The sequence below is a fragment of the Cynocephalus volans genome, chromosome 8 (genome assembly GCF_027409185.1).
Source record: "Cynocephalus volans isolate mCynVol1 chromosome 8, mCynVol1.pri, whole genome shotgun sequence".
NCBI lineage: Eukaryota > Metazoa > Chordata > Mammalia > Dermoptera > Cynocephalidae > Cynocephalus > Cynocephalus volans.
Genome location: NC_084467.1, coordinates 41,380,159 through 41,394,039, shown reverse-complemented (window position 1 = coordinate 41,394,039; position 13,881 = coordinate 41,380,159). Strand labels below are relative to the sequence as shown.

At 43.2% G+C, this 13,881-nt stretch overlaps 1 protein-coding gene across 1 annotated transcript in view; it reads left to right on the top strand.

Annotated features, from left to right (window-relative positions):
- AGBL4 (AGBL carboxypeptidase 4) overlaps window positions 1–13,881 on the top strand; it is a 1,343,713-nt gene that overhangs the window by 148,473 nt on the left and 1,181,359 nt on the right. Inside the window, exon 3 of the mRNA XM_063105750.1 lies at window positions 10,785–10,909. Within this exon, the coding sequence (XP_062961820.1) occupies window positions 10,785–10,909 (125 nt within the window). The remainder of the gene's footprint in view (window positions 1–10,784; window positions 10,910–13,881) is intronic.

Here is a 13,881-nt window from a genome sequence, read left to right as displayed (position 1 = left end):
ATGTTAACTGAAATTAGTAACATGTAAAATGTTCATATTTTTATTAATATAATTATTAGTTTATAGTTTAGAAAACAGAGGTTGGAAGAGGTTAAGAGGTTGTCTTAAGTGAATTGTCCAATGTTGCTCAGTAAGTGGCAGAACTAAAACTGACCTAGGTCTTCTGTACCATTATGTAATAAATATCCTGTCCTCTATAACATAAGGTTTAGTAAACATTTTGGATGGAAGTAGTTGAAAGAGTCAATTTAATTGAGAACTCTTGAGAATTCTGAATATAATTGAGAATGGAAAAATGAAGATCCTAATGAAAGTCTTTGGTTGTAATTGGTTCATGTTTGTACTTTCATATCAATGCAGATTTTTCAATGTGTGTTTACTTAGCTGGAGGTAAATGTTCTGGTTCTGCAAAGAATAAATTCAGCATCTCAGGACAAATTTTAATGACAGCAGATTAATGCAACATAAGGTTCATTGGTATGGTTTTTGTGGGGAGGATATCTTTTTATCTTGGATGACTGTGAGATCAATCCTAGAATCAGGCTGTCAAAGAATGTTTCAGCTGAAAGAACCTTAGAGGCTATGTAACTCAATATTCTCATTTTGCAGATGAGACCGTGAGGGGATAAATAACTTACCCATTGTCGTACAGTGAGTCAAATGAAGTAGAATCCAGGTCTGCTCATTCCTAGGCTAGCACTCCATCTCTTATAGCACAATTGGTGATCAGAAAAGCAGGAAATATGCCAATATAACTAGCAAAATAAATATTTGAAACTTTGGTACATATAAGGTTAAAATTTAATTTTGATTGTTCTTTTGGAGGTAGACACACTAGAGCTCATTTTAAAGGAGGATTATTTTTCATGACAATTGTAAATGGGCTTTCTTTATTTCTCTTTCTGTTAGTTCATTGTTTGAGTATATAAATGCAAGTGATTTGGGGGCATTTATTTCGTATCCTGCAACATTACTGAAGTTATTAACCAGCTCTAGGAGTTTTTTGATAGAGTCTTTAGGTTTTTCTATATATAGTATCATACCTAGGGATCAATTTAACCAAAGAGGTGAAAGAGCTCTATAATGAGAACTACAAACCTTTTCTGAAAGAAATTAAAGAAGACACAGAAAGATGGAAAGATATTCCATGCTCTTGTATTGGAAGAATTAACATTATGAAAATGTCTATACAACCCAAAGCCATCTACACATTCAATGCAATCCCCAACAAAATACCAATGACATCTTCACAGAAATGGAAAAAACAATCCTAACTTTCATAGGGTACAACAAAAGACCCCAAATAGCCAAAGCAATCCTGAACAACAACAAAATAAAGCTGGAGACATAACACTGCCTGACTTCAAATTATACTACAAGGCTTTTGTAATCATAACAGCATGGTATGGGCATAAAAATAGACACTCAGACCAGTGGAGCCAAATTGGGAACCCAGAAATCAGCCCTCAGGCTTACAGCCATCTGATATTGGATGAAAGCAACAAAAATCTACATGGGGGAATGTTGGGCCTTAAAAACTAATGCCACCTTAAGTGACATTACAAGCGGCACCATTATGGGCCCACAAGGGCATATTAACGTGGCAGCCTAAGAAGGCGCCGGGAGGAAGTAGGGTGGGAGTGTCTGCGGGAACCTTGCCTTAGCCCTTATTGGCCAAATACGTGCTTCCGCGCTCGTGAACACTGCGTGGTTGCAATAGCTAGGCATTGAGATAGGATCCGTGCCCTTGACCTTTAAGCTGATAGGATTATGTAAAAAACCTCCCTTCCCCATTTGCCTTTAAAAGCAAGTGCTTGTGTGATAATAAACAGAACTCCTTGACAGAACCCCCACGGCATCTGAGTGTCCTTTAACTGGGCTGGTTGGGGCTGGCGGCTGTGCTCACCTCTCTTCATGGCTCTCTTTCCCCCATCTCCTTCCGAAGGGGACCGGAGGGAAAGAGGAATCCAGGCCATTCGCTCACCCACCAAAAGGAACGAGGCTAGGGCTGTTCAGGTCAGCCGGCGGTGCCCCGTGTGAGGAGTTTTTTAAAACTCATGGGTGAAAGGCAAGCGAGTGAGGCCCCCGGCTTCTCAGTCCTGAAAGAAGGTCGATGAAGGGTGATCAACCAGCGGAGTTTCCCCCACAACCATGGTAGTTGCAGTGAAGTAATCTGCCTGCATGTCAGGGTGAGTACCATAACAGGGGGAAGTCCCTGCATTTCTCTGCCCTGTTGCTCCCTTTGTCCCTTCCTCACGGGGCAACATGGGAGGCATGTATGGAAAGAGTGACGAGACAGCCTGCAAAGCTCTAAAGTACATGTTAAAAAGCAGAGGCCCAGAAATATAACTCCACGGTAAACAATGCCTGGCGTCATGTGGTGAAGGTGGCCCCTTGGGCACCTTCGTCCAACTTGTTCTCGTATGAGACTTGGGACCAGGTTCAGACCCTGGCCAGAAAGAACGAGATTAGTCATGGGCTAGACCCCCCCTTAGGGTTTTACCCAACCATCTCTGCCCTAAAGCTTTGCTTCCGTCCTGAGCATCAGGAAGGGGCAGAAAGGGATTGGGCGCAGTTTGATGAGGAGAGAAAAAAGGAAACAAAGCTGCCAATGCAAGGCCCTGAGCCATTGAGTGATACCTATGCCCCGACCCTGTACCCTCCTCTCCCAGCATACTCACCCTGCCAAAGTTTAGCCGAAGGAGAGAAGGCAGCACCTGAAGAAGTGGAGGAGGCTATCCCACCTTTACAAACACTCCCGGCAGAGCCGCAGGCATTTCCTGTTATGGCTCTCTGGGAACCCCCTGCCGTCCACAGCCTATGGGGGGAAGCAGCCCCTTAGGCCTATCCGGTCAACGTTGCCCCCGGTGGAAATAGGCCGGCACTTGGTACCCTTGGGAAGCTCATGACCTTAAAGAGCTGAAAAAGGCTGTCGCAGAGGATGGGCCCAATTCCCCATGGGCAGAAACCATCCTCCAGGGCTTAGTGCACCAACCCTGCACGACCCAAGATTGGGAAATGCTCTGTAAGGCTGTCTTCCCTCCAAATTTGTTTATCAAATTCTGCACCTTCTTTAAGGAAGAGTGCCATGTGCAGGCAGAGATAAATCAAGCAGCCAACCCACCCATCCCTATCAGCTTCGGCATGCTGTCTGGAACGCAGATCAGTTTAGTACTGGAATCCAACAGGCTGCTATCCCAGCCCCCTACCAGGACCAGGTTAGGGCAACAGCATTAGCTGCATGGAAAAAGTTGGCTGAAGGGCCCAGTGAGCCCGCAATGGCCGGGGTCACCCAGCGACCCTCCAAAGACCTGCCCTCTTTCATAGTTCGAGTGGAACAGAGCATACAGAGAAAGTTTCCCCCAGGTCCTCTCCGGGACCAGTTTGTAAAAATGCTAGTGTGGGACAGCATGACTGCCGACCACAAGCTTGCCTGTGCTGGGCTCAAAGATTGTTCTGTGGAAAAGTGGGTCATTGCCAGTAGAGACGTTGGAAGCTACCAACAACACACCAGGGCCTTAACTTCCGCTCTACAAGCTCAAGCGGAAACCCTTGCAGGTGCTATGACCCAGGCTGTTAGTGTCAGGATCCCTAAGGAGAGCCCCAGCCAACCCTCCCATAGGAGTCAATGTTATGGCAGTGGGGAACAAGGTCATTTCAAAAGGGACTGTCCCAACCGGAAAAATAAAAACCTTCCCTCTACGCCGTGCCCTAAGTGCGGTAAGGGGCTTCATTGAAAGCGTGAGTGCCGGTCTAAGTTTGACAAGGATGGAAAGCCTTAAACTAGAGGAGGGGCAATTCCCAGCCCTGTCACCCCCAAGGGGATACAAAGCCAGCACCTCCATGCCCTACCAGGTGGCCAGTACCCCAGGCTCATTTGACTATACCTATACTCCCTGTTTTAAGACCAAAAATGAATCTTAAAATTCAAGGCAAAGAGTTTTGATGCCTTGTTGACATGGGGACAGATTGAACAGTCCTTAGACGGGAAGAAGTCCCTTCAAGCTGGAAGTTAGTTCCAGGCCCCCAAATTTTGGGGGTAGGGGGAAAAACCCCAACGTGGGAAACCCATGAAATCCGTCACTGGGAAGATGCTGATGGCACAAAAGGGGAAGTAAAACCTCTCATTGCTGCCGGATTGGCGGCCAACCTGTTAGGCCAAGATGTTCTATGCCAAGCAGACGCTTTCATTACCACTGACCATAAGGCCCTTTATGAAGATATCCTAGATGAGGAGGAGTATCAGCAACAGTTTAATCTCCCCTGTTTTCCAAACTGTAGGGGGGACCCAACTGTTCGGGACCTAAGAAACCATCTGCCTCTCCCCAGGGTCAAGTTCCTGGAAACCCCTCATAAACAGATGGCCGGTCACCCCCCCAATCCTAGAGGCCACTGCTCCCCTGGTGCCCCCCATCCGTTGGGTAAATGGGCCCCCAGTTTGGGTAGAGCAGTTGCCACTTCCTGATAATAAATTGCAGGTCCTACAACAAATTGTCGATGAGCAGCTCCAAGCAGGGTATATTCGCCCAACCACTAGCTCCTGGAATACTCCAGTATTTGTAATTAAAAAGGCCTCTGGAAAGTGGAGGAGACCTTAGAGAGGCAATAAAAGAATGATCCTTCAGGGCACGCCACAGAGAGGACTGCCATGGACCCCCGCTATACCAAGCAACTTATACCTAGTAACTATAGATATCAAGGACTGCTTTTTCTTCATTCCACTGCACCTAAATGATGGTGAAAAATTTGCCTTTTCTATCCCCTCCATAAACTTTCAGTGTCCTGAACGGCAGTTTGAGTGGGTGGTGCTTCCCCAAGGCATGGCTAATAGTCCCTCATTTTGCCAAATGTTTGTCTCTCAGTTGCTTAATTCTGTAAAACAGCTGCCACATAAAGTTCTTTATCTTTACCTAGATGACATAATTCTTGGGGCACCAACGCCCACGGAGTTATCTCATGTGCTCAGCCTAACTCTCTCCTGCTTGACTAAATGGAGGTTACAGGTGTCAGCTGATAAGGTCCAGACCATACCCCCGTTTAAAATTCTGGGCACACTTTTAACTTTAGAAAAGGCTAGCCCATTAACGCCTCAGCTAACCATCTCAAACTCATATACTCTCCCTCAATTACAAAAGCTTCTAGGTGAAATAAATTGGCTACGCTCATGCATCCTTCTTTCCACCGGCCCTCGTTCCCCTGTTTGCTCTGTTGCATGCCTCTGACCCCAGCACCCCCTTCATGCTCCCGCCTGAGTGCCGTCAGCTTTTAAAGTCAGTCCAAGATCTCATAAACAGCGCCCAGTTGAAACGCTATGACCCTGAGTCCCCTGTAGAGTTATGGCTCATAGCCACTAACACCACATACATGGCTGCCCTAACCCAAAGGGGGGAGCCACTCCAATGTGTACACTTATCCCTAGGAGGGGTCCCCTGGGTGTACACCACTCTGAACCAAGCCGCTGACCTAATAATGAAAGGAAGGTAATGCTCACTAAGATGTTTCACAAAGGAACCACAGAAAATTGTCGTCCCCTTCCGCTTGGCAGATTTTACATGGTTAGCTCAATATCAAAGCCGGCTGGCACTGGCTCTAGAAGGGTATCTCGGGGTTGTTGATTGCCACTATGGCAACAATAAATGGGCCTCTGCCTTCAAAGAGCTGTCATGGACTAACCCACTGCTTTTTGCTGCCAAATCCCTGGTAGACGCCTACAATGTCTTCATGGATGGTGGCAAATCAGGGACTGCTGTAATTATTTACAACCCCCCATGCACCACATCACAGGCGGCCCCCGCTACTCATTTTCACCCCTGTGATGGGTCAGCACAGTACAAAGAGCTGCTCGCTATACTCCTTGCCCTGCAAAAGGTGCCAGACCCCATTAACCTTTTTACAGACAGCTTATATGCGGCCAATCTTCTCCCTGGGCTTCCGGAAGCCCACATTTGCTTAGATTGTAATCCCATCTCCTCCCTTATGGTACAAGTAAGGAGTACCTTACAAGGCCGCAATAACCCTATTTTTGTTCAACACCTTCAAGGTCATCAAGGGATGCCAGGATTTCCAGCCACTGGAAATGCCCAGGCAGACACTCTTGCCTCTCAGGGCCCTAAAATAAATACAATAGATAGTGCCAGCCAACTGCACACTTTAACTCATGTAAACTGGCGAGGTCTACATGCCAGGTTTCCAAATATACCTATTTCACAGCTAAAAAGGATTGTACACACATGCAAATCATGCCTTCCTTATCTGCAGGTACCCCCCTTACAACCGCCAGGGGTCAATCCTAGGGGACTCAAGCCTAATGTACTGTGGCAAACTGATGTAACTCACTTCCCACCTTTTGGGAAACTCAAATATGTTATTGTGTCCGTTGACACCTATTCACACGTGTGTTGGGCCACAGCACATGCAGGTGAAGCTGCCAAGCATGCAAAAAGTCACCTGCTGCAGTGTTTTACCACTTTAGGGCTGCCAGCACAAATTAAAACAGGTAATGGGGCCTTGTTTTTCTAGCAAAGCCTTACAAGGATTCTTAATACAATGGAACATTAAACATACTACAGGGATTCCCTATAACCCCCAAGGACAAGCCATTGTTGAATGGCATCACCAATGCCTAAAAAATCAATTATTCAAACAAAAAGGGGGAGTCATCAGCCCTCATCAGCAGTTGAGAAAGGCACTCCTAACTTTAAACATCCTAAATTTTTCCAAAAATGAACCCCTGTCTACCTTCCAGAAACACTGGTCAGCTCAACCACCATGCCCGGAAGTCCAAGTGCAGTGGAAAGACCCCTTAACAGGCCAGTGGAGTGGGTTGGTTGTGTCTTTCCCCTCAGTGAGTCAACCCCTATATGGGTCCCAGCCAAAAATCTAAAGTTCTTGCCAGATACCCAGGGTACTGAGGACCCTGAGGAGTTTATTGTTTGTATGTCTCAGACTGCATTATGAACCCTTTGTGGATGCTCCAAGTGGCCGTGTTCCTCGGGTCAACAAGGACAAGGGCCTCTGCCACCGGGGGAGGTCCCCACGAGCCAGCCAACCAAACCTGGGAGGTCATACAAGCTGCTACAGAACCGACGCAGATTGGATCTGCTACTTCTACAACAAGGAGGGCTATGTGCCGCCCTCAAAGAAGAGTGTTGCTTCTATGCCGACCACTCTGGAGTGGTCAAAGATTCCCTAGCTAAGCTTAGAGAAGGGCTAGAAAAGCACAAAAAAAGAGTGAGAAGCCAATAGTAATTGGTTCCAAAGCCTGCTTTCAAGTTCCCTGTGGCTCACCACCCTGCTTTCCTCCCTGGCAGGCCGCCTAGCCATTTTCCTTGTCTTAATCATCTTGGGGCCTTATGCCATTTGCCAGGTTGTGTCCCTTATAAGGCGCAACACCACTTATCTCGTAATGCTCACCCAGGTGGTAGAGGAGGTGGCCCACAATGAAAGCCCTGACAGCCCTTGGGTCAATATGGCCCTTCAAAAAATCAACACCAATCTGTAAGGCTCCGCCCCATCCCCGCTTGGCTGGATAGTCAATCATGGGTAAGATTTCCAGAGGGAAACAACCTAAGACAGGCACAGCCACCAGAGGGAATGGAGGTGTGGCTGGGAAGGTTAGCCGCCTCCAGCTGCCTTATTAAAACAAAAAGGGGGAGATGTCGGGCCTTAAAAACTAACCCCACCTTAAGTGACATTACAAGCGGCACCATTATGGGCCCAGAAGGGCGTATTAACATGCCAGCCTAAGACGGCGCCGGGAGGAAGTAGGGTGAGAGTGTCTGTGGGAACCTTGCCTTAGCCCTTATTGGCCAAATACGTGCTTCCGCGCTCATGAACACTGCGTGGTTGCAATAGCTAGGCATTGAGACAGGATGCATGCCCTTGACCTTTAAGCTGATAGGATTATGTAAAAAACCTCCCTTCCCCATTTGCCTTTAAAAGCAAGTGCTTGTGTGATAATAAACGGAACTGCTTGACAGAACCCCCGCCGCGTCTGAGTGTCCTTTAACTGGGCTGGTTGGGGCTGGCAGCTGTGCTCACCTCTCTTCATGGCTCTCTTTCCCCCGTCTCCTTTCAAAGGGGACCGGAGGGAAAGAGGAATCCAGGCCATTTGCTTACCCACCAAAAGGAACGAGGCTAGGGCTGTTCGGGTTGGCTGGGAGCGGACCCGACAGGGGAAAAGACTGCCTCTTCAGTAAGTGGTTCTGGGAAGATTGGATAGCTATATGCAGAATAGATATTGGATATTGAATATATAGTGGAAAATTGGGTAGATATGCACCTCTCACCATACACTAAAATCAACTCAAAGTGGATTAAAGACTTAAGTATAAGACCTGAAACTGTAAAATTACTAAGGGAAAATATAGGTGATACACTTCAGGAACTAGGTCTAGGCCCAGAATTTATGAACATGAGCCTGAAAGCACAAGCAACAAAAGAAAAAATAAACAAAAGGGACTCTATCAAACTAAGAATCTTCTGCACAGCAAAGGAAGCAATCAACTTACTGAAACAACAACCTACAGGGTGGGAGAATATTTTTGCTAACTGTGCATCCGACAAGGGATTAATATCCATAATATACAGGGAACTCAAGCAATTACACAATAACAAAACAAATAACCCAATTAAAAAATGGACAAAAGAGCTGAATAGACATTTTTATAAATGGCCAACAGGTACATGAAAAAATGCTCAAATCCCTAGTCATCAGGGAAAGGCAAATTAAAACTACATTGAGATACCATCTCACCCTGGTTAGACTGGCTATAATCAGAAAGACAATAAATAACAAATGCTGGCGAGGGTGTGGAGAGAAGGGAATGCTCCGGCACTGTTGGTGAGACTGAAAATTAGTACAACCACTATGGAAACAGTATGGTGGTTTCTCAGAGAACTACAGATAGAGCTTCCATACCATCCAACAATCCCACTTCTGGTTATATACCCAGAGGAATGGAAGTCATCATGTTGAAGGGATACCTGCCCTCCTATGTTCATTGCAGCTCTGTTTACAATAGCCAAGATATAGAACCAAACTAAATGTCAATCAATGGATGATTGGATAAGGAAACTGTGGTATATATACACCAGGGAATATTACTCTGCCATAAAAAAGAATGAAATTCTCCCATTTGCAACAATATGGATGAGCTTGGAGAAACTTATGTTGAGTGAAATAAGCAAAGCAGAGAGGGATAAATACCGCAAATACTCACTAATTAGTGGGAGCTAAGAGAGAAAGAAGGAAGGAAAGACAGACCATAGTGGTGCATTGGACTTGGCAGAGTGAGAGAACATACCTTGGGAGCAAAGTGGAGCAGGGGGGTAGGGGAAGGGGGAGGGAGGTTGGGGATAATTGAGTGGGGAACATGGGGTACAATCACAATTTGTGTTAATGGACATTCTGCCAGTATGGATCTGGCATTCACATCTTGGGCACGAGAGTTGACAATCAGCTTTGTATCTCATGAATATACATAACCAATAAAAAAATAAAGGAGGATGTGTTTGTGCTCATCCAAATACCACCTTCTCAATTTCTTTGTTGCTATCTATAGTCATCTTGACTCTTCAGCTGTTGATTAGCTGGTTTGGGAATTCAGCAGATTATTTGCTTTTATTTTTATCCTATCCTTTTGTTAACATTTTGGTAATTCATTAGAATATCAGTCACAGGGAAGAGGTAAAACCTAAGTTTATGCATTTTTTAAATATAATATTAGTTCTGGTGGTGGAGAAAATGGAAATAAGATTTCCTGGTTGTAAGTATACCATTAGTTTCTTATGTAGCAACCACTTCTAATTTTTGTTTAAAACCTTACTCTACGTATTCTTAAACATTTTCTGATAGATGTTTGAAATATAACAAGTGCAGTACAAACCTCAGCCTTGTTGTGAGAATAAAACAAGATCCAATATATCAGAGGTAGTTTATACATTTTAAAGCTTAATATAAAATACATAAAATATTATTGTACTAATTTTTCTAACTAGGAAACCAAAGTTTGTAATTCCTTTCTTGCTTTATTGAGGCTTACCATCTAGCATCCCAGTATGTCAAATACACTTCTATCATGAGAGGATCTGGGTCATAAGTGCCAGGCATAGCTGCTTGTACTACAGTCTGGACTAGCTGAAAGCTTTCCTTACTCTGTGCTACATTCAGAGTTGGCAGCCTTATTATTGCGAGGAAAATAGGATAATTTAGTCAGGTTCACTTGGCTCAGGTCTGGTTGGGTAGTCAGCAGCACATTCTTAATTCTTTGTAAACAAGTTGTGTGTGGGTTGAGTTACTGTGCATGTGCACCCATGTATCTTCAGTTAATTGTTATTGTGTGTTCTTCAGTTTGTGAAGCGGAAGCTGGCTGGCAGAGCTCCTGTCTAAAAATAGAGCATGTTTACTCTGCTGGCAGCTGCTCAGTTTTACTTCGGACTTTGCTGGTAGCAGTCCAGTTTCTGAGTTTCTCTTTGTACCGCCTATCTTTTAGTGTTGTGTGTGCTGAATAAAGACTATCCCTTCTTCAACCAAGGCTCCAGGGACCTTTATGCCAGCTACCTAGCTCATAGACCTGTGTGTGAAGGGTTTGTGAATGGGCTCGAGGGGTCTGTGAGCTCCAGACCCAGCCCTAGCTCTACACTTGCAGACCGTGAATGGTGAATACAAGTACTGAATGATGACAGATGCTGTTATCGGAGCACATAATATTTAAATGTACGTATGTATCACTGAGTTGCAAGGACTTCTGTTAAAACACAGTTCTCTTAATTTTTATTACCAGGTAACCTTGGACGGGTGGACCAGGTCTCTGAGTTTGAGTATGACCTGTTCATTAGGCCGGATACCTGTAATCCACGCTTCCGAGTCTGGTTCAACTTTACTGTTGAAAATGTGAAAGAATCACAGGTGAGGGAAATAGTGTATACCATCAGTGGGGTTTTGTAAGAAGAATATGCTTTCGTTTTCTTTTAGGAATATGAAAATAATGACTGTATTGGGAATATATTCTTATATATATACAGCAATGATATAGTTTTGTTTCAAGAGATAAAGAGAAATATGTACATATGCTGACTTCTGTTATTTAGTGGTTGCTGTATAATGTAAATATTTTATCTGAGAGTACTTGTTTTTGATAGGAATCATGATACAGTGTTCTAGGCTTCTGTGAGGGACTCTATAAGGAATCAGTGGCAGTGACTTACTATTATGTTTATGTAGGTTGCCATTCTCTATAATCTCTTCTTTAAAAACACCTGTGAGAGACATTTCTCACAGAACTCAATTTCAGAAAAAGCTTTTCTTCTCCTGTAAAACAGGGTGTTTGTATCTTTAAAATAATATGTTTCTTATAATTGACCCTATCTTCTCTTTGCTTTGGCTACTCAGAAACTCAGAGCCAATTTTACAGCCCTCTCTAATGAGTCTGGAACACTTTTTTGCTTGTGTTTCTGTATACTAACTTTTATTTTATTCTGAATGTATCAATCTGCCTTTAACTGCAATTTTTTAGCTACACTTTCTAACAGTGCATGTTTTTATAACCTTTTCAAATCCTATTTTTCATGACAGAGAATTGACAAAAATAGAGCTAATAAATAAAATCAAATCTTGAGAAATCAGTTATCTTTCTGTTATATTGCAACAGCTGATTATGGAAAACTCTGAACAAACTTTAAACACATATGATATTATTCTTTTAAGCAGATGAAAGCATAGCTTTATACCCAACACATACCTTCTTCTTTCAGGTTGTCATTTTCTAGTTTATTTGGGAGAAAGTGAAGAGTTTGTTTAATTTCCCTTCCTGAGTCAATTCATCTTTCTTGCTTTTTCACCCGGTTGCTTGCTTCTCTTAATTTCTCTCAGCTGCAACTTGAGCCATGAGTCAGGCAGTGGTCAGTGTCTAGAATTTAGGGACTGTATATCTTTCTCAGCACAGTACTGTTCCTGGCATGCTGGCTTCAGCAAAAGGGGGTGGTGGTGCAGGAACAGCCACTTTACTCTCCTACTGATTGTTTTAATTCTCTACAGCACCACAGACTCAGGACTGGGTGTATGTAGTGTTTACTAAAGTTTAGGGGCTAACTAAAAGGAATCAAATATAGGGGAGAGCACTGAATATTGTTTGCTAAATATGATTTATCTCAGAATTTTAGGACAGAGGGAGAAAAGAAAGACTTAAACCCAACACAGAGATCCCCTCAACGACAAACTTTATTTCTGAGTTTGGCTTTTTGGTTTTACTTACTTTCCCATGACAGAGTTCCTTTTTCAGTTTTTCACAGAAATAATAATCATACTTCTCTCTCCTGATCTTAGGAAAACCCACACTTTACCTACAGGGGTTCACCTGACCCTGCGATTGCCCTTCTTGTTCTACCAATGCAATCAATAATCCTCAAAGTGTATTTTCCAAAGGCTAATACTAGAGAGTATAACACAGCAGGAAGCTTTAGCCACATGTACTAGACTGAGTCTTAGCACTCCAAATTTGGACCCCTATGAAGATCTCTGCTACCATGAAATAAACATATACATACCCTCATTCTGTCAGTGTTCCTGTCTCATGTCAATAACTTATAGTTGTCACATACACACACCTCTGAAAGAAACAATAATTCTGAAGTAGTGGAGTCAATTCATATGAAGGAAGAGAAACATTTTCTTAAAAGCAGTGTAATCTGCTAGGATTTCTAAATTCATAAAGGGGATTACTCTCTTCCTCCTTTAGAATAGCAAAGGCACATCCTTTAGCTTGCGTACTGCATCCAGGAACGTACTAACTCCTGAGAAATGGGGCTGATTACTTTTCAAACAACAGAATCATCTATCTGCATTATGTCCTTTGATAAATACAGACTTAGCAGAAACTCTGAAACTATACTGTTTCTTTAACTTTGGGTCACATTAAGTTATGAATCCAGTTTTTCTTTCCCTTTAGTCTTTATGAAGATCATCTTTATACAGCTTATACAGGTCGGGAGGAGGGCTGAAGAGTGAGATCACGAGAAAGTTAGGGAAAAATGTGTTTCATTTTTACTACCTGAGACAGTTTTTGGACAAGTTGCTCATACATTTCAAAGTTTCTTTGTGTTTCAGATGTCTCTGCCGGAGTGTTATAACTTTCATATTACATGTTAAATCTGTACAGCCTCTTTTGCAATCTTGTCTATAAATTAAATAGGCGAGTAACATAAATGCATTCCAAGGGGTTATTCTAATAATGGAGTTGGGTCTATTTTACAGATGCTTATTTTTAAAGTTGGAGGAACCAATATTTGCTATGTCTCTCTGGGTTCTATCTTTATATTCAGTGCTATTCTATCCTTGTTGCAGTGGGAAATCAAAAACATGTTTATCTGGTTTCCTGGAGTCTGATGCTTTATCAGCCTCTTTCTGTGGGCCATTGCGTATCAACTGTAATCTCATTATGAAGTTATGGAAATCTGTCTCGAGAAGGCATAAAGATCTGCTGGAAAGATACAACATATATCTCTGCTTCATAGGATATTTGTTTTCATGGTTGTCCACATGAAAGAGAATAGTTTTACTATTAAGTTTGACTTGTGAGGTCTGTTTTTATAACATCTCTTCCTATAATCTTTTTTCATCTCTCCAATTTCCGTTAAAATGAGACCTGCATGAATGTAATCTACTCAAGAACCTTATTCAGGGCTTGGTACTAACAGGCAAAAAAATATTAGTCATCACAGACTGACTCCATTAAATGAATGTTAAAAATTGCAGCATCCAATGTACTGTATAAACAGGTCTAGCTTTTGGGTTATTTTTCTTGATGTTTCTAGGAAATGATAAAAGCTTGGAACATATGGTGCTGTATCTCAGGACTGATATATTAACCCCTAATAGTCGTT